This window comes from Schistosoma haematobium, chromosome ZW (assembly GCF_000699445.3).
Source record: "Schistosoma haematobium chromosome ZW, whole genome shotgun sequence".
Taxonomy (NCBI): Eukaryota; Metazoa; Platyhelminthes; class Trematoda; order Strigeidida; family Schistosomatidae; genus Schistosoma; species Schistosoma haematobium.
In genome coordinates, this window is record NC_067195.1 from 30,445,500 (window position 1) to 30,467,347 (window position 21,848).

General features: G+C 36.6%; 1 protein-coding gene across 1 annotated transcript in view; it reads left to right on the forward strand.

Moving 5' to 3' along the window:
- The window catches only part of ACY1 (adenylate cyclase), a 36,275-nt gene extending 16,515 nt beyond the window's left edge, over positions 1-19,760 (forward strand). Inside the window, exons 5-10 of the mRNA XM_051210996.1 lie at positions 1,509-5,349; positions 8,132-8,505; positions 9,939-10,173; positions 11,211-13,525; positions 16,310-16,683; positions 19,140-19,760. Of these exons, the coding sequence (XP_051071023.1) occupies positions 5,011-5,349; positions 8,132-8,505; positions 9,939-10,173; positions 11,211-11,552 (1,290 nt within the window). The 5' untranslated portion in view covers positions 1,509-5,010 and the 3' untranslated portion in view covers positions 11,553-13,525; positions 16,310-16,683; positions 19,140-19,760. The remainder of the gene's footprint in view (positions 1-1,508; positions 5,350-8,131; positions 8,506-9,938; positions 10,174-11,210; positions 13,526-16,309; positions 16,684-19,139) is intronic.
- Positions 19,761-21,848: the final 2,088 nt, after the last annotated feature.

Below are 21,848 nucleotides of genomic sequence, written 5' to 3' on the forward strand. Positions count from 1 at the left end.
AATAAAATGGTGGTAAGGGCTTCCTTCCAAACATCCAGAATACTAAGCTATTCTGTCATTCTACTCGCGAACATTTAACACAAACTTGTGCATTTCCATCTTATCGTACGGCTTTTCTTTCCCGACTGTGGAGCGATTAGTGAAACTCTCAAACTACTGCCATACCTGTAACAACTGTGTAACTGGAATCAGGCAGATATCTTATAGGCTTTGGCTAATTTTTAGATATTTTGGAAAAGTATCAACCTTCAGATTGTGGACAACTGGGATCAATACTTGCCTTAACCTCTCGAAAACAATGAAAATTCTTTTTTATTGATTGAGACTAATAGCCATCCTCCTTTATTCCTCTGTGTTCATTATACTTTATTAACAACACCACAGTTCTTACTCCGATACAGTTACTAAATATTCATAGGCATGTATCTAGACGTATGAATAAGATTAAAGCCTAGAGCTAAGAAAACACTTCTTGACTTAATTTCTGCCAATGCACTGTCTGGATAAATGATTCTGTTAAAATTCAGTAAGCTGAAAAGTTCAGTGATGCTTTTTTTTCACACAATTACTGATCGCAGTACAGGTAAAGTTAAAAGGTGTTGGCCTTTGGAAAAGAAAACGTAAAGATATATTTACTTTAGCATATAAGCTAAGCTAAGTTAAAACCTGTTTTGGCAGTGTGTTTTGCAGTTAAGTACTGATCAATTGATTAAAGTAGTCTCTATATTGGCTTCAACTACTGCTTGTTTGTGACAAATATTCATTGAAAGTATAGGCGATTGCATTGTTCGACATACTGGTTATCGATATTCTTCTAACAATAAGCTTAGATAAATCACAAGATTATTGATCATCACATGACCAGTTGATGTACCACAACACACTGGAAGTGCCTTAAAGATCTCTGCCCTCCTTTAATTTATACTTCCACGGTAGTATGCCAGAAAAGACTGCAAATTTACGTTAAATTCTCTTTTCTTAATGATTATTTGAATATTTCTTGAAAGCTACAGATTAGATTTTTAGGAGTGACAGTTTAGTCTCTAACATTGAGGTAAAAGTGATTTCATACAATCGTTCATGTGACTGCCTGGATTCAGTTTAAAGTTCTTGAATAGTGAGACCCGACTGTTGACAGCTTCATTTAAGAAAAAAACAGCCATATTACAAAATTCCTTCAAGTTATCGTTTCTAACCGATAAATTGTTCTATAAATGGCTGTCATTATGTTTTAATATATTATGGAGTGCGACTTGTCAAAAATCTTCCCAGGTTTACTTTCATATTCTGGGTCCGTTGAATCTTTCTACGTCTAACACCAGTTTAAGTCAGCTTCTCAGCGATCTTGATAATTCAATCAGCAGTCGTGAATTTTTGTTCATGTCTACCCAAGTTTGATCTGAAGACAATGGAATATTAGTAATAACGTTTGTAAGTCCCATACTGTTGTGAACCCATTTCCAATATTAAATGCATTTGCTCTCTTTATTCATGCTTTCTTATTTCAGTCTTCATTAGTCGAAAAAAAAGAAAGTTGGGAGGATGTTCAAATTAGTTCAAAATTATATGATTATAGTTCACTACCCCATAAATTTACTATCACTGAATTTCAGTCATACCTATCTTCTCTCATTCTTCAGTCATTTGAAAGTGAAATTGTTCATAGTATGCTTGATAGTGACAATCAATCTAACTTTGAATACAGTTATGGCTTTTGTGCGTATAAACCACCTGTGTTAAAACGGGTTGTCGCTCGAACAGAACGTAAAACTCGAAAGCGAAAAACGTTTGCATCTGCCAATTTTCAGCCAAAAACTCCAGTAGAAAAAAAGACAAACAATGATACATGCGATAAGGTAAAACAAGAGGAGGTGCTACCTATAGTTTGATAAATCCACTTTATTACTGAATTTTGTAAACCTGTGTAACCGGTGTGTAATAAAATTTCATTTATTCTCTTTAACTTTGTTTTGTTATCATTTAATTGTATGTGTTGGTTAATATGAATTGTTTGATAAGAAAAGTAGTTGGTTGTGGTAGATTTTAGATTCACTTTTATTTACGTTGGCACTGCAATCTGTCAATGTCATTCTCCGATGTGACCACCCCGATAACTCTCTCATTCGACTTAAGCAAACAGCGTAAAACACAACAATAGGCAGAAAAGATGTATATTCCTAGCGAAAAGTTACAAAGTGTTTACATAATACACATGCATAGCTTTCAATTGTCCATTTGCATCCTTCTGTGTGTTCTGCCACCTAAACCGTCTTCTCAACTGGTTTCCATGTGTTCTACCAACGCCGTACTTTTGATGCACAGAAACTCTTCACTCCGTCTGACAATTGTTGCAACTTTGACGCTACGTTCCGCTACACACTAATTACAGACATCTTATGAGTAGCGTCCACTACAATAGAACACTTAAGTGTACATTACTAAAGATATCGTAGTTAGCACTTGAACAAAAATTTGCATCAAATCAACTAATCTAATTTCTCCACTTAGAAACTTATGCCTAACTGCAATGTGGTTGACTCGATGAATACATGGAATATAACTTTTCCTCATAGATACCGCATTTCATAACTGAGTTCGTTACTGTAAATTCTTTTACATTTCTAAACTTGGCCTTGAAATGCTGACCACTTCAATAGATAATTTGTTTCAGCAGGACAATCATTGACAAAAGCTTACTCCATGGCTATGAACATTCTTTTATTACGTTACTAGGTCTCTGAGCTTTCGTTTCTGAAAGCTATGTTTAACACACTGTAAGCCAACAGTGTTTTTTATATCGGAAGACAGGTATCACTAGCTAACTTTCTAGAATTTCATCCCATCAGTGTATCCCACGTCAACAAAACACACAAGATCATTCATTTGATCTCGCCCAGCGAGTAGGGAGCACAAGCACTTAGGTGGATCTCATGGTATCCCGGTTGAACACACGGACAGTGGTGATCGCCTGCTACTTATTATTCCTGCCAAATACAGACTTTAAGCCTAAAGTAAGACATTGTCTAACCTAGTGACTCCAAACATCAGAACAGCGTTGAGAAAAATTGATCATATCACCAGTCGTTACTGGAGAGGCCCGACAGAATTTTGCCTCTCCTTCCAAGACAAATCCTTGGACTGGGATCATACACGAGTGCGAGAAAGCATTTCAACGCATCTTACTGGACGTAGGAAAATCACAACAAGAAGAGCCCTTAAATATTGTTTGGAAGAAGAAAAATGTCAAGGACAAATCAGGGTAAGAGTTAGCTTATCGCCTAGTTGATCGGGGAAAAATAGTTAGCCTTGAAGAAGCTTGGAATGATATCCAAACACTTGTTAGTACATCAATAACATCTCCCAATAACTTGCATAGAAAATGTAAGCCAGTAGATTTCGTTGCTATTTAATAAATTGATAGATGTTCAAAAGCTCAACTAAGCAGGCCCAAAAAGCGGTAAAAATAGGCAACAACTCGGACACAAAAGAGAAAAATTTCGACGGGATAATCTTGAGCAATAGTGTGAGAAAAAATCAAAAGAGACTGGTGAGGCAGCGGCGCCAGACAGCACTAAAAAACTATTCCGATTCATCAAGGAAACAGGTATTAAAAAGGGAACCATTTTTAGACTACCTCGCAAAAATACAACCACCATTCCCTCTGTTTAGAAGTTAAGACTGGTGGGTAGGAAATTTCGGGAAACAGTTCATCTGCCTCCCGCTGCCTACTATTACTTATTTTCAAACAACCTAATTTAAAGATGCGATTGGGCCCTCGACTCTGGCTGGGATTTGATAGGTTATATCTAATCTACAGCGAGGAAGAACAGGAGGCTCTTACTGATTAATCCCGACGATCTTCAGCAGTGGAGGTCCAGTTTTAGTAGTAAATTTGACGCAGATATCAGCTGACGTTTGGGAACTAAAGTCACTCAGGTTTAGACAAAATGACTGTCTACAAACCAAAGGGCCTGTATGCAGCTCACCAATCTTCTCTGCACTACTTTATAGCTGAGAAACGTGGTCTATGACAGTAGAAGACATGAATGGGCTGCAGGCTTTTGACCATAAGTATCTTCAAAGCACTACTCGCATGTTGTGGAACGACCGAGTGAACAATGCTGAGGTTGGGAATAGGTTACTAGACAAAGATGGTCAACCGGTTCGTGAGGTTGTGAATCCTCATCGACTGAAGTAATTGAGACATGTGTTGTGTATACTCAGACACCCTCTACCTCGAAGTTCAATATTGACTGGAGCAAGACTAAATCGGAATAAATCTAAGAACGGTCAAATCAAGACGTGAAACCAACCCGAGGTAGGTTACTGTTGGTCTAACCTATGTGTGGTGGATGCAGTTCACCTGGTCGGGGTCCACAAAATAACATATTAGTATTTTGAGACATTGAATAAAACGGCTTCGAATCGTTGACAATAGTGCACATCCATTTATTCTTTATCTTTCTTTAGATTTTGAGTTTTAGTATCTCTCCATACATATATTTACGTTCCTTCTTCTCGAGCCATATTTTCAACCTTTAGCCTTTGTCAATAACCTTGATACTACTATTATTTCGACTCCTTTGGTATTCATCTTATTACTTTCGATTCGTCATGTAAATGTGGCTTGGCAATTTAGGCCGACGCATATTTGTCTCTAGCCTTACTTTGTTACTTTCTGTGTTTTAAGACTTTCTATGTAAACTAGTTTTTTTATTCTCTTTGAGATTTATTTGGAAACCGTTGTTTTATGTTACTGTATGATATCTTGTTTTGTTTGTAGTTTTAAGCTCCTTAGTATGATGATTATTTTCATAAAGGCTTACTTAATTTTATCGAAACAACTGACTAATTTGAACACCGTTTTTTTTTATCGCAGATTTCGCACTTGAAATTTATAAATAGTTTGTAGTAGTTGTTTCCATTGATAATGAGATCTTATTTCATGTTGTCTTAAAGGTGAATGATCAGCGGTGTTTCACACAAATAGTTGTTTAATTTTGCTCTACAATGATTGATAACAATGAGAAGTATTTGGATGAAATTGCCGTAAAGAATTTCATTCGATACTTACAATTTGTGACAGTTCATCCCAATCCATGCTATCGACCTGCTGTTGAGTGGCTTGTTAAATTGGGTCAAGAATTACAGCTCATATGCAATGTCGTTGAAAGCGTTCCAGATAATCCTATCGTCATCATGCGTTGGGATGGATATCAACCGGAATTACCAGCAATCATGTTAAATTCACATATGGACGTAGTACCAGTAGTCGAAGAAAAATGGTCATATCCTCCATTCAGTGGTACAATTACACCTGATGGTAAAATATACGGTCGAGGTACTCAGGTAATTTAATCTCATGATTATACTGTTCGTTAGAGCAGCATAAATATTCACTTTTTACTCAAATGTAAATAGTTATTATGATAAACTTATTATAGTTGAACTAGTAGATCGATATGATTGTAATTATAAGAAGTATTTTACTGTAATTTTTGTTGTTGCATGTTAGTAACTAGTTTTCTGTGCAGGCTTGGTCTGACCATTCGTGTAATCGTATACATCTTATGGAATTTGAGTTATATAGGTGGTCGTCTACACGTTAATACAAGTCTTCGCTTTTAACAGAAAAAGCTGCTACTTTAACATTTGTTCGTGAAACAATCGGCGAATTTTCCGTAAATCCCGAGTGACCGCGTGTCAAACTAGTCATCATCAACTTAGGACCTTGCAAAATTGTACACTAACCCCAATTCCCATACCATATCAGCACCTTGCGGGAAAATGCACTAAATCAACAGCAAGGCAGTCGGGGTAGTATTTGGAACCTAAATTCTGTGGGATTATAGATTGACTAATGGCACACTTCAGTCGTATTTAAGCTGAAACTGGTGCGAAAATTTATTGTATTAACGCATAAGATTGTCCAATTTACCTATATATGCATGGCTTATTTTGTCTATTGTGGTGCAATAATTATGGATTTAGAACTGTAAAGTCTGGTGATCGAGTTAGTGGAAACAATTATTTCTTCAGGTATTCCTTGTTCTTAAATACTGAATACATTCTGCACTCCTGCGTCCTATCTTGAGCCATGACACCTAAGGCTGCCGGTTATCAGTCACGATTATTGCTCAGACTCTATCCAGGTAGTTTTCACATACACACACAGCCTAAACCAATGGTCATTGACTTAATATACTGGGACCTCAACTTAATTTGTTTGCCTTAGCTTTCTTATTCATTTTGGCTACAACCCCATCTAACAATCTTGTGGAATCTTTTAACTGTGTAAATACGTATTGATATTTTTCTAGTCTGTAAACTAGATTCTGAAAGGAAACACTAAGAACATCCCTTTTGAAAGTGAACGTTTCATTCAATAAAAATTTTAATAGTTGAGATCATGAGTCAATTGAAGCTAGACCACCATGGAAAACCTGAAAGCACTGAACGGCCGTTTCGTCCCACTGTGGGACTCCTCAACAATGCGCATCCACAATCTCGCCTCGCGGAATTCGAATCCAGGACCTACCAGTTTCGCGCGCGAGCGCTTAACCTCTAGACCACTGAGCCGGCATCCAACGGTGGTAATGTCTAACTCCAACTAGTCCGCGAAATTGAGCGACACATCCACCATCTCGCGAGGTGAGATCGTGGATGCGCACTGCTGAGGATTACCACAGTAGGACGAAAAGGCCGTCCAGAGCCTCCAGGTTTTCTATGGTAGTCTAGATTCAATTGGCTCATGATCTCAACTACTAAAATTACTATAATATCCACAACAAACCCCTCTGATAATAAAAATTGTGTTACTATGTTTTTAATCAGATGAGTTCATATTTTACACCTTGGAAACTATTCCTTACCTCGATAGTTTCAAATAAATTGAGGATTGGGCAGAAGGCGAATAATAAATATATTTTTGTGAATTGACTCTCATGTGGCCACAAAATGTCAGATACAATATTCTACTTGTTGGGATACCTCAAAAATATATTTATTATTATTCCGAACCTACTTCAGAACGGGTGTAATTTACCTAGTATTTATGGTAACAATTTTCCATGTTGTGTTGCAAACCACCCCCATTACTTATTGCAAACTCCAACTTACGATTTTCTCACCAAATTCGCGCATCCCAGGTGTCATTAGGGATGCTTTCTCCCTATTATTTTTCCATCTTTTGATAAGTTATTTTTTCCGTACTCTTAAGGACATTGTAATTATATTTATGCGTAATAGTTGTTATCCTACTTTAATCTTTTTAGTGTTATTAATAAAATTAACACTCAAGACTTAACTGTTTTCTTAACTGGGGATCATGAACTAACATAGCAAAATATCTACATTCATGGCTTAGTAGATTAAAGCTAGGAGTAGGATACATTAGTATTATGTACAGTTTAGTTTGTCAACATATTTTTAAAAATTCAGTTGTACATATCACATTGCAAAATAAATTCTTCTAAAATAAGTTTTTAAAACTGCTATGAACTATCCATATATCACCCATTTGACGCTCTTTCTGAAAAATTTCGGATTCTATGTATCTTTTGTTATTTTAATATTGGTGTAGGGTGTGTGTGTGGAGATTTTTGAATTTTCTTCTGTACGTCACGAACTGACCTTAGTTATCTAACTATTAAAGACTGAGGAGCACTGGAAAACTGTTTCATCTTAGTATGATACTTCCCATCTTACTAGTAACTGATTTACAAAAACAGTTTTCCTATATACGTTGTAAGGACGTAACCAGAGGAGTCCAACCAGGCCAAGAGTGAGGAAGTTGTCCACCAATCGGATTGGAAAATGACCGAGTAATATCACGAATTGATTAAAATCAGTAATGTAAACCATCGGATCCCAACTCAGTTTTCTAAACTTCAATGACTCACTGTGAGACCTGGAAGTTTTCAGCCCAATTTCCGATAGTGTCGTCAGTGTTCACTTGGAAGTCCTATACTGGAGTGGAATCGATGTTTTCGATAGTTGTCTAACCAACGTCAGTTTGTAATGTAGACTGAAAAGTTAGTTTATTACTTGTGAAATTTTGAAATACATCATTGAATACTCTGTCCTGAGATGTTATTTAACCTGTTATGCCATTCATATTCTTTTGTTGAAGGATATGAAATCAATTGGTATCCAACAGTTGGAGGCTATTCGAAGATTGAAATCACGTGGATGCAACCAGTTGCGTCGTACAGTTTACTTGACTTTTGTACCTGACGAGGAGTTAGGTGGTGTGAAAGGAATGAAACCATTTGTATTGAATCATAATGAATGTAATAATCATCATTCCGAAGAAATTAGATTTCAAGATATGAATATTGGGCTTTGTTTAGATGAAGGTATACCAAGTTGTTCAGAGGATTATTTAGCATTTTACGACGAACGTCGTCCAGTTTGGATAAATGTACATTTTCATGGTAATGCTGGTCATGGTCTGGCTTTAATTGAAAATACAGCCGCTGAAAAATTCCGGATATTTTTAAATAGGTAAGACTTCTTAAAATATCTTCCATGTTTTTATTTGGGTTTGTGTTGATTCCATATCGTATTTTCAAGGGATTATATATATATATTGAATAAGATGTCTTTTATTTTTCTGTCGATGGGACTGATAGTAGAATGCAAGATATACTTTTTGTCCAACTTCACACTCACCAACTAAATGTACTTGCATTTTTTATTGTCAATGTACCCACTGTATATCAACTCCACTACCAATCGCTGTCACCTTCAGAAAGTTTTTCATGATGTTGTTTAATGGGTGTTGGAGGTCTGTAGATCCTTTGAAAGCGACCACGATCATTTATATAGCTTTTGTTTGCTACTGTTAATCCTAAATACGATAACTGTTTAACTCGAAATGTAAGTTTGAATGAGTTAATGTCTACATTTTCTCTTGCTGCAATAGAAACTCCTCATATTTAACTATTATTTGTTTATTTCAACACATAAATATTAGCACAAGGAGGCACCAAATGCATATGCGCCACATATAACAATGAGAAGAGGAAAAAAAGAAGGTAAGGAGCGTAAAAGAAGTAAAGAACAATAATGACCAGATTAGTGTAAGGTAGTGTAATAATAATGATAATAATAATAATGGGGGAAACGGAAAGGTACAACCAGAAGAAATCTTTCAGTTAAGGAAGATACAACCATTTTCTATGAAGAAAGTAAAATAAGGCTACAGCAGGATTGCCACTGGCTTCTATTCTGAGCCATATCTGAAAACGTATCTAGCCACTTTGTTGCACCGTCTCTCGGATCCCAGCCAGGGAGTCGTGAAGGACCAACAGAAGCCAACCCTTTGCAGCTTTCTTTCATGCCACGACACCATGTCATACACTGACAACCTATCGGCTTTTTCCAACCTGTCCCACTGTCGGTAAATGATGCACGACGTGGAATTCTGTGGGACGACGTTCGTAGGACATGTCCAAGTCACCAAAGTCGATGTTTCAAGATGGTGACACCAATTGGATTATCGTCTCTGCGCTCGAACACACGATGCCGAACCTCTGCATTACTAACATGGTGTTGCCACTGAATGTCAGCAATCCTTCGGAGACAACGATGATCAAATACAGAGAGTCGTCTGACATCCTCAACTCGTTAACGTACCAGTAATCTTCGATTTTTATTAGGACAAACTTCATAACTTAGAATTTACAGTAACCAATTTCCTGTTATTTACTGATAGTAAATAAAACGCTTCGTGGATTCGTAACATTTTACCAGTCAAATAATAATCGATCGGAGTGAAGGGTTTGTAGTCGTAAGAATCTCTACTATTCTCCTAGTGAAACCAGCAGCACAGACGAAATTATACTGTAATGAATTTTGTCTAGTGTGGTGTATATCTCCAAGTAAACAAATTGTTCAAACGAAATTCGTACATAGTTTTTTTTTTCCATTTTCAGTATTTACAGTTTCCGCAAAGAAGAACAATTAAGGTTAGAAAACTCTCTAGGAAAGCTAACATTGGGGGATATAACAACAGTTAATATGACAATGATAAATGGAGGTGTGCAACATAATGTTGTGCCTGAACAGCTGTCAGCATCATTTGACATTAGATTAACTCCGTCATTGTCACTGGATGACTTCAAAAGGAAATTAGATCAGTGGGCATTAATTGCTGGTGGACAGATTGAAGTTAGTTTGCAAAAATTGACATTTTTTGTATCTTTTATATTTCCTAAGTAATCAAGTTTAGGAGAATAAAAGAATCGCCTAAAAATTGGTTGAAATCGCTTTTCTTACTGCTGCTGTGTACAAACCTCTACACCATATAAAACTCCATTATAATTGTGGAAAAATTTAGTAGTAGTATTGCCGTTTCGTTTTGATGTGCTGTCGGTGAAAGCATACTAGAGGAACAAGCGTAAAACAACTGCGACAAATTTCAGCTAGTTCTTAACCAATTGTAAAATATTTACCATAATGGAATAGTTCCGAGGAGGAAATTTATATAGAAATTTAACAGTACTTAATGAGTCTCCTAATTTTTTTCTTATAAATCAATAGTACAACAACCTAATAATTGGTCCATATAGAAGTAGATAATCTGTCTTCCTGAGCCCTTTTAACCACATAACTAGATTCTCAGGAGTCCTCACACTGTTTCCAATTAGGGAATTACGGCCGATTTGTGTTATATTCTATCTACGCAGAGAGAATAATGCAATCGGTACATTCAACTGTCATCACTATTGTATGGTGAATGAAGTAATTCTTCGTTATCATTTTAAATGATATTACCATCATACAAAGGTAATTCCACTACTCAGTTTACGTAATTTATTTAAGTTAAACTCTATTCATACTTGAATTTCGCGCAAGAACTCAAATATCGTTTTCTCGATTCTGATTGGCTCATCCGTACGCTATTTCCTTTACTGTTCTTTTTTCCTGTGATATTAACTGAAAATGTAGTGGTTTCATCAGAAAAATACCTTTTTGAACCATTAAATTTGTGCGTACGTCTCACTTTTGGAACAGTTCTATGTTATGGTTATTAAAATCGGAACAATGAATTTGAGATATATTACATTTTCGAGAATGCTAGTGGATAAAGGACCGCATGTGATTGAGTAATATGATATTCTATGATAACATTTAACCTTTGCCCGTATATTGTGTACGTATAATGGATATTCCCTGTCTAATATTCGCTTCTTTTTGTAATTTAGTTCGAATTCATCAATACTGGAGTTGATCTGAAACAATCAGTTATTACCCCAGATGAATCCACTAATCCTTGGTGGGCTACTTTAATTAGTGTCTGCTCAAAACACGGTAGTAAAGTTCAAAAGAGAATATTTCCTGGTGGTACAGATGCCAGATTTGTTCGAGAATATCATTTACTTCCACATGCTACTAATAACAAACCAATACAAGCAATTGGATTTTCGCCGATCAAAAATACCCCCGTTTTATTGCATGATCATGATGAATGGTTAGATAAAACAGAATTTTTGCGTGGATGTCGATTGTACTCTGATCTTGTTCAAGCTCTCGCCGAATTACCCTGACCCAGTGGTTTCTATTCAGTTGTATTGCTTTTGTTTTCATTGGTCTTTGTTAATTAGTGACTGAATTTCGTACAGTTACTACTTATAGTTTTAAGTTTAGTGTCAATGTTTTACGTAATTGTATCCGGTGATTTAAATAAATATATGGGTTATTTCAGTTAATAGAATTATTTTTTTCATGATGATACGTTATGAATAAGACAGTTATTACTGACTGTAGTCGGAATTCATATTTCGTTGAAAAAAATGAAGCCGAATATCCTTCATTATCTAGACCTTTCCGGAATGAGAATCGTCAATACATTTGTGTCTTTTTGTTGTTGTGCTCATCGTTATGCTACAACATACTTTTAAAGCAGTGCGCGAAATATATTTTACGTTTAAGTTGTTTTTTGATCTAAGGTTTTAGTTGCTAATCAGGAAGACTATAGGATTTCCTATTGTTTTACAGGTTTGGGTGTATTGCATTAACAGCGCACATAACCACTGTCTATTCTTATCACATGGAATATGGTTGAACGATACTAGATCGGTCATTAGAAATAGTAATTCCAGGTCTCATTTTTACAGGCAATTGGTCCCATTGAACTGCCTTCTTCGTACGGCTTTAATTTAAACAAAATAGCATATCAGGAAACTACTCAGTTTTTACACTTGGCAGTAATGTTGTTTCAGTTACAGAAATTTAATTGCGGATTTTCGGTGCTTGGTTTGCAGATTTAGTTTTAGAAGTCAGGAAGCATACTCATTACTGTCGATACAATGAGCTAATAGATTTTAGGAAAACACCTCAGATATCTTTATAACCGTTCACCAGTTTTGTTAGGTAAGGGACGATTAGTATTCCAAAGGTAATAGTGATGTATGGTTTGATGGATTTGAAGTATCTTTGTGTTATGACCTTGCGTCTCCCAATTATTTTGTTTTTGCCAAAATCCCCGTCGCCAATTGTTATGACCTTGGGTGTCTGGTTTTTTCTGTCACACGACTTATCTACCAATCCGAATACGACTTATACGAATCTTCACACTAGGCCAACCAATGACGTTCAACCGGTGTGGGCAGTTTAGTGTCCTTATTGGTCCTATGTCCTACGAGCCCTTCCACTTGAGTCCAGAACAAGATACCAGCTTCCGAATCAGAGCAGATCGTTTATTTCAAGCATACTTAGTTTATATATCAATCACACAGACCGCAACGTACCATAAAATAGGAAATAATATTTGTACACAAATAAGCCCAAAAAGTGGCTGTGAATGTGGGAGGCAGTAGTTGATGAGCTGAACATAACTTAAGAACCGTAAATCGTACAATAATAAGTTATAGGTCAAAATAAAGCTTATAATAAGAGGAATATAAATATATGTAATGTAATTGTTGAATAATTATACAATAAGAATATTTATAGAATATTAGTCCATTAATAGTCCTCGGGAGTTACCTGTAATTTAATCTCCACTCGGACATAACACCCATGACAACTGCAACCCCACTTGGTGAATGCATAACACTGGATAACATTCATTGTGATCCTTTCCTTCTTTGTTTTGTAGAATGTTTTGACGGTTCTACATCCATGAGACTCCCATCCTAAAAGTGCTTTTCATGCTTCTTCAGACAGCATTATAGCAAATCGCTCACTGTGAGTAGCACCTTCCTCATCGTGCCCAGGGTACAGCAGCATCTCTACCGTATCTAGCCTATCCTGATCAGCTTGGATCCAATGGGTTTCACCGGCTGTTGAGTGGCTTGTTAAATTGGGTCAAGAATTACAGCTCATATGCAATGTCGTTGAAAGCGTTCCAGATAATCCTATCGTCATCATGCGTTGGGATGGATATCAACCGGAATTACCAGCAATCATGTTAAATTCACATATGGACGTAGTACCAGTAGTCGAAGAAAAATGGTCATATCCTCCATTCAGTGGTACAATTACACCTGATGGTAAAATATACGGTCGAGGTACTCAGGTAATTTAATCTCATGATTATACTGTTCGTTAGAGCAGCATAAATATTCACTTTTTACTCAAATGTAAATAGTTATTATGATAAACTTATTATAGTTGAACTAGTAGATCGATATGATTGTAATTATAAGAAGTATTTTACTGTAATTTTTGTTGTTGCATGTTAGTAACTAGTTTTCTGTGCAGGCTTGGTCTGACCATTCGTGTAATCGTATACATCTTATGGAATTTGAGTTATATAGGTGGTCGTCTACACGTTAATACAAGTCTTCGCTTTTAACAGAAAAAGCTGCTACTTTAACATTTGTTCGTGAAACAATCGGCGAATTTTCCGTAAATCCCGAGTGACCGCGTGTCAAACTAGTCATCATCAACTTAGGACCTTTCAAAATTGTACACTAACCCCAATTCCCATACCATATCAGCACCTTGCGGGAAAATGCACTAAATCAACAGCAAGGCAGTCGGGGTAGTATTTGGAACCTAAATTCTGTGGGATTATAGATTGACTAATGGCACACTTCAGTCGTATTTAAGCTGAAACTGGTGCGAAAATTTATTGTATTAACGCATAAGATTGTCCAATTTACCTATATATGCATGGCTTATTTTGTCTATTGTGGTGCAATAATTATGGATTTAGAACTGTAAAGTCTGGTGATCGAGTTAGTGGAAACAATTATTTCTTCAGGTATTCCTTGTTCTTAAATACTGAATACATTCTGCACTCCTGCGTCCTATCTTGAGCCATGACACCTAAGGCTGCCGGTTATCAGTCACGATTATTGCTCAGACTCTATCCAGGTAGTTTTCACATACACACACAGCCTAAACCAATGGTCATTGACTTAATATACTGGGACCTCAACTTAATTTGTTTGCCTTAGCTTTCTTATTCATTTTGGCTACAACCCCATCTAACAATCTTGTGGAATCTTTTAACTGTGTAAATACGTATTGATATTTTTTCTAGTCTGTAAACTAGATTCTGAAAGGAAACACTAAGAACATCCCTTTTGAAAGTGAACGTTTCATTCAATAAAAATTTTAATAGTTGAGATCATGAGTCAATTGAAGCTAGACCACCATGGAAAACCTGAAAGCACTGAACGGCCGTTTCGTCCCACTGTGGGACTCCTCAACAATGCGCATCCACAATCTCGCCTCGCGGAATTCGAATCCAGGACCTACCAGTTTCGCGCGCGAGCGCTTAACCTCTAGACCACTGAGCCGGCATCCAACGGTGGTAATGTCTAACTCCAACTAGTCCGCGAAATTGAGCGACACATCCACCATCTCGCGAGGTGAGATCGTGGATGCGCACTGCTGAGGATTACCACAGTAGGACGAAAAGGCCGTCCAGAGCCTCCAGGTTTTCTATGGTAGTCTAGATTCAATTGGCTCATGATCTCAACTACTAAAATTACTATAATATCCACAACAAACCCCCTCTGATAATAAAAATTGTGTTACTATGTTTTTAATCAGATGAGTTCATATTTTACACCTTGGAAACTATTCCTTACCTCGATAGTTTCAAATAAATTGAGGATTGGGCAGAAGGCGAATAATAAATATATTTTTGTGAATTGACTCTCATGTGGCCACAAAATGTCAGATACAATATTCTACTTGTTGGGATACCTCAAAAATATATTTATTATTATTCCGAACCTACTTCAGAACGGGTGTAATTTACCTAGTATTTATGGTAACAATTTTCCATGTTGTGTTGCAAACCACCCCCATTACTTATTGCAAACTCCAACTTACGATTTTCTCACCAAATTCGCGCATCCCAGGTGTCATTAGGGATGCTTTCTCCTATTATTTTTCCATCTTTTGATAAGTTATTTTTTCCGTACTCTTAAGGACATTGTAATTATATTTATGCGTAATAGTTGTTATCCTACTTTAATCTTTTTTAGTGTTATTAATAAAATTAACACTCAAGACTTAACTGTTTTCTTAACTGGGGATCATGAACTAACATAGCAAAATATCTACATTCATGGCTTAGTAGATTAAAGCTAGGAGTAGGATACATTAGTATTATGTACAGTTTAGTTTGTCAACATATTTTTAAAAATTCAGTTGTACATATCACATTGCAAAATAAATTCTTCTAAAATAAGTTTTTAAAACTGCTATGAACTATCCATATATCACCCATTTGACGCTCTTTCTGAAAAATTTCGGATTCTATGTATCTTTTGTTATTTTAATATTGGTGTAGGGTGTGTGTGTGGAGATTTTTGAATTTTCTTCTGTACGTCACGAACTGACCTTAGTTATCTAACTATTAAAGACTGAGGAGCACTGGAAAACTGTTTCATCTTAGTATGATACTTCCCATCTTACTAGTAACTGATTTACAAAAACAGTTTTCCTATATACGTTGTAAGGACGTAACCAGAGGAGTCCAACCAGGCCAAGAGTGAGGAAGTTGTCCACCAATCGGATTGGAAAATGACCGAGTAATATCACGAATTGATTAAAATCAGTAATGTAAACCATCGGATCCCAACTCAGTTTTCTAAACTTCAATGACTCACTGTGAGACCTGGAAGTTTTCAGCCCAATTTCCGATAGTGTCGTCAGTGTTCACTTGGAAGTCCTATACTGGAGTGGAATCGATGTTTTCGATAGTTGTCTAACCAACGTCAGTTTGTAATGTAGACTGAAAAGTTAGTTTATTACTTGTGAAATTTTGAAATACATCATTGAATACTCTGTCCTGAGATGTTATTTAACCTGTTATGCCATTCATATTCTTTTGTTGAAGGATATGAAATCAATTGGTATCCAACAGTTGGAGGCTATTCGAAGATTGAAATCACGTGGATGCAACCAGTTGCGTCGTACAGTTTACTTGACTTTTGTACCTGACGAGGAGTTAGGTGGTGTGAAAGGAATGAAACCATTTGTATTGAATCATAATGAATGTAATAATCATCATTCCGAAGAAATTAGATTTCAAGATATGAATATTGGGCTTTGTTTAGATGAAGGTATACCAAGTTGTTCAGAGGATTATTTAGCATTTTACGACGAACGTCGTCCAGTTTGGATAAATGTACATTTTCATGGTAATGCTGGTCATGGTCTGGCTTTAATTGAAAATACAGCCGCTGAAAAATTCCGGATATTTTTAAATAGGTAAGACTTCTTAAAATATCTTCCATGTTTTTATTTGGGTTTGTGTTGATTCCATATCGTATTTTCAAGGGATTATATATATATATTGAATAAGATGTCTTTTATTTTTCTGTCGATGGGACTGATAGTAGAATGCAAGATATACTTTTTGTCCAACTTCACACTCACCAACTAAATGTACTTGCATTTTTTATTGTCAATGTACCCACTGTATATCAACTCCACTACCAATCGCTGTCACCTTCAGAAAGTTTTTCATGATGTTGTTTAATGGGTGTTGGAGGTCTGTAGATCCTTTGAAAGCGACCACGATCATTTATATAGCTTTTGTTTGCTACTGTTAATCCTAAATACGATAACTGTTTAACTCGAAATGTAAGTTTGAATGAGTTAATGTCTACATTTTTCTCTTGCTGCAATAGAAACTCCTCATATTTAACTATTATTTGTTTATTTCAACACATAAATATTAGCACAAGGAGGCACCAAATGCATATGCGCCACATATAACAATGAGAAGAGGAAAAAAAGAAGGTAAGGAGCGTAAAAGAAGTAAAGAACAATAATGACCAGATTAGTGTAAGGTAGTGTAATAATAATGATAATAATAATAATGGGGGAAACGGAAAGGTACAACCAGAAGAAATCTTTCAGTTAAGGAAGATACAACCATTTTCTATGAAGAAAGTAAAATAAGGCTACAGCAGGATTGCCACTGGCTTCTATTCTGAGCCATATCTGAAAACGTATCTAGCCACTTTGTTGCACCGTCTCTCGGATCCCAGCCAGGGAGTCGTGAAGGACCAACAGAAGCCAACCCTTTGCAGCTTTCTTTCATGCCACGACACCATGTCATACACTGACAACCTATCGGCTTTTTCCAACCTGTCCCACTGTCGGTAAATGATGCACGACGTGGAATTCTGTGGGACGACGTTCGTAGGACATGTCCAAGTCACCAAAGTCGATGTTTCAAGATGGTGACACCAATTGGATTATCGTCTCTGCGCTCGAACACACGATGCCGAACCTCTGCATTACTAACATGGTGTTGCCACTGAATGTCAGCAATCCTTCGGAGACAACGATGATCAAATACAGAGAGTCGTCTGACATCCTCAACTCGGAGAGGCCAGGTTTCACAAGCATAGAGCAAAACTGCTCTCACCAACGCGTTGTATATCCGACCTTTTGCAGCCAGACTGACATCACGAGGGCGCCAATGGTGGCCCAGATTAGCATAGGCCTCTCTGTCTTTCACTATACGTTCGTTGATCTCATCACTCACACCACTATCAGCACTTATGCAGCAACCTAGATACACGAACTTCTTGACTACTTCTATCCGCTCACTAACCAGGGTGAGTGCAGGTTCAGGGTCTTGCCAGTCTTGTAGAAGTACTTTGCACTTCGAAGGTGCAAACAACATACCATACTTACTGGCACTGATTGTCAACTGATTAAGTGTGGATTGCATGGCTTGGACATTATCGCACAGTGACACAATACCATCCGCATACTCAAGGTCGAGAAGTCTTTCTCCAGGCAATAGATCCACACCACCATTACTTACATCCGTCAGAGCTGTTTTCAGAATGTCATCGATGGCAAAGTTGAAGAGGAATGGTGAGATTGGGCAACCCTGCCTAACCCCACTGCTTGAATGGGACAATGGAGGAAGGTGGTTGTATGCCCTCACTCTACCTAAGGTGTTTGTATATAGGGCCTTTAGGATGTTAATGAACTTCTAAGGCACACTCTTCTTCAATAGACAACCGCAGAGAACAGTCCTGTCTAACGAATCGAAGGCAGCCCTGATGTCAAGAAACACTACGATTGTTAGTCTTTGATAAATATGACGGTGTTCCAACATTTGGCGGAGGGTGGAGATATAATCAATACATCCTCGACCAGAACGAAACCCAGCCTGCTCCTCGTGAGTCAATTTTTCTCGGGTTTTGAACAACCTACGAAGTATGACGGAAGCCAATAGCTTGGACGCAATAGAAAGTAGACTTATCCCCCGATAGTTATTACAGGAACAACGTGAACCCGTTTTAAAGATAGGGACAACTATCGACTCATTCCATGACGTTGGAAAACTCCCAGACCTTTGTAAACAACGTTGTCATTTCCTTGACCAGAAAGTCACCACCATCTTTAAAAGGAGCAGAAGGTAAGTCATCTAGTTTCGGTGATTTGTAGTGCTTCAAGGGTTGGAGTTCCTTGCGGACTTCCGCCTCATTTGGTTGATCAGTCGTCATTAAAAAGTTTTTTTAATTGATGGTGTACTTCAGAGGTCGATATTCACTGCACAATTATTATTATTATTAATATTATTATTATTATCATGGTTTAACCCTTTCACTTAATGTTCATTGCTTTTCTCTCTCTTTTCCATCTAAATAAATATTATTCTTAAGAATCTATAATGTTTCAAATTATTTGAATTGTAGTATGAACGAAGAATCCCCGAAATAACGCAACTGAATCAAGAAGTACTAGATGAGCACAAACGAATGTATTGTATTTAGAATTCGAAATTCAGTATTCAACAAGTACAGTGGTATCACTAGTTCATTCAGACACCACAGAATCCCAAGTTTGTAATCAAGACAATAACTTGTGTTACATTTAAATTAAATTCTCAGACCCGTTTTATCTTCACTATGCATATATGACTCATACATATTGATATTTCGTTATCCTTTTCATTTAATTGAGACTTTCATAGCATCACTCCAAACTATGACTGCACAAACATTTACTCTAACGTCATATCTTACTGCGATAATAAGTTATTTTTTCTTAATTATTTTTTGTTACTAATTTGACGATATATACATAGTCGTTTATTCTTGTTGTGTTCATAAACACGCCTATTAAACTGTATGTATATTTCACGTCTTATTTATTTCTATTCCCTTATTTTCTCCATTTCCTTCTTTAAACTCAATTCAATATTCTTCTCAATTACACAGAACCTGATTTATCATTATTATTATTCTATTATTATTACTCTTTTTTTTAAATATGGCAAATATAATGCTAACATTATTGAAAACTGCGTATTATTGCATTTTTGAAGAAACCCGAAATGGTATCTTCACAACACTTATGTACCCATAAGATGTTTGTGAATAATAATAATAATAATAATAATAATAATAATAATAATAATAATAATAATAATAATAATAATATGCATCACAATGCACTTGAGGGCTTATATCGGCGACTGCAAACTTTAGATTATTCAGCTAATTTATCCCGGTCGTATTGAAGCTCTTGGCTCTCACTTTTACTTTTTATTACTCTCCATGTCTTCATAACGTCAGCATGTAACAAAACTGATGATGATGGGAGACGAGGAGCAACACCAGCTTAAAAGATATACACTGTAATACTTCGCCATGCACAGTTCCCCAACTGGACAACTTTGAGTTCACCCGTACTCTTTGTTGACGTCCAACTAGACAGTTCTTTATTCACATCAATAAATTGGCCTAGATCCCGACATTACTTAACTAATATAGCAACCGGCTGTGAGAAACTTCGTCAAAAGCCTTTATGGAGTCAACGTAAGTTACAGCTATAGGCAAGTTTTGGTATTCATGAGCGCGCCAACTTTCAAGGGATACTAATAAGTTAGTGAGACAGGAATATCTTGTTCTAAAGCCATGTTACTTTTTGGAAAGAATCCGGTTTTTGTCGGGATATTTAAACAACTTTTAAATAATATTTTCTAAAATTTTAACAACCACTCTGGTTAGGCTCACGGGTCAATAATCCTCAGGTTTATGTCTCACACCTATTTTAGGTCAATATGAGGTCTAGTGAAAATGATTCTGAGTCCGGGTTGTACTTAGTTGCTTCTTTTACATGTTACACCACGGCACATGTGATAACCACATTACCACATCAGTAGCTCTTGTCCTTTGCATTTCAAGCGGCAACTAACTGGTTTACACGTCTTACTTTAATAGGATATTTTATCAACAGCCGCAAATTGGATACTATTTCGAATGAATAGGACTACGCCTTCTGGACGCTATCGGCTCTTACAAACGTGAAAATTCTAAAATAAAGTTTCGTACTGTCTACAGACTGTGTCAACTAAGTTTCTATGATTCAATCACATCCGGCTTGGTAGAGTGTATATGCACCAACTAGTCATCTGCATTATGGTGGCGATCACAGTCACGTCACACACACACCGTGTGATCCTGGATGATTATCGATGACTTGGCTGCCCAGTTATTGTTTCTTCTGCTAGAGAAAGACCTGGCCCTTCGATTATATAGCCCATTCTTCACAACCTCTCTTAAACCATATGGAGTTAGTCTACGCTTCGTGATGACCAGCTTTCTCTTTACTTCGAAGTATGCTGGGTGAATTTTCGTACCTCATGCGCTCTTCAAACATTACAGGATTAGATCTTTGATAAAAGTACTGTTAGAAACATTAGCACATTAAGAAATACGTACATCCAGCAAATTTATGCCCTTTGACCCAAGTACAGATGGACCATACTCACTAACTAGGTAATGAATATTGATAAGACTGGTCTATTCCTTCCTTATTTGAATATTAACTATACCAATAATGGGTAGCTGATAACCAGTGATGCTAGTAGTTGGAATACTTGTATGTTTTAAACGGACATCGTTATAAAGCAATAACAGATTTCCCCTATAAATAACTAACTCTATGCTCCCAGTATCAATAATAAATGAACAGGACTTGCCTGTTTCAGCAATTGATTGTCGCATCATATGTTAAGTACTCCTGCAAGTGGTACTAAACGATAACGAATCCATTCTTCTGTCCATATCAGCCGGTCTTGATAAACCACCATTCAGTGTTTCAGTAGTAAACAACTTTGAACGTTTAAAAACATTTTGTATATGTCCAAGCTTTCCAAAAATACGGCAACGTGCATAACAAAATTCATATGAATTACGAAGATGCCACTCACCACATGAAAGACAAGGTTTGATATCCGAACACGAATTACAGGTGCTTTGCAAAATATTTACCTATCTGAATGAATCAGAACTGTTCTCGTTAGACGTCTGAGGTTTATGTAGTAATGAATAAAGCTCTTACACGTATTTCAAATACTGTTACATGACAATGACCTGTTAGAGATATTTTTAGTTTGT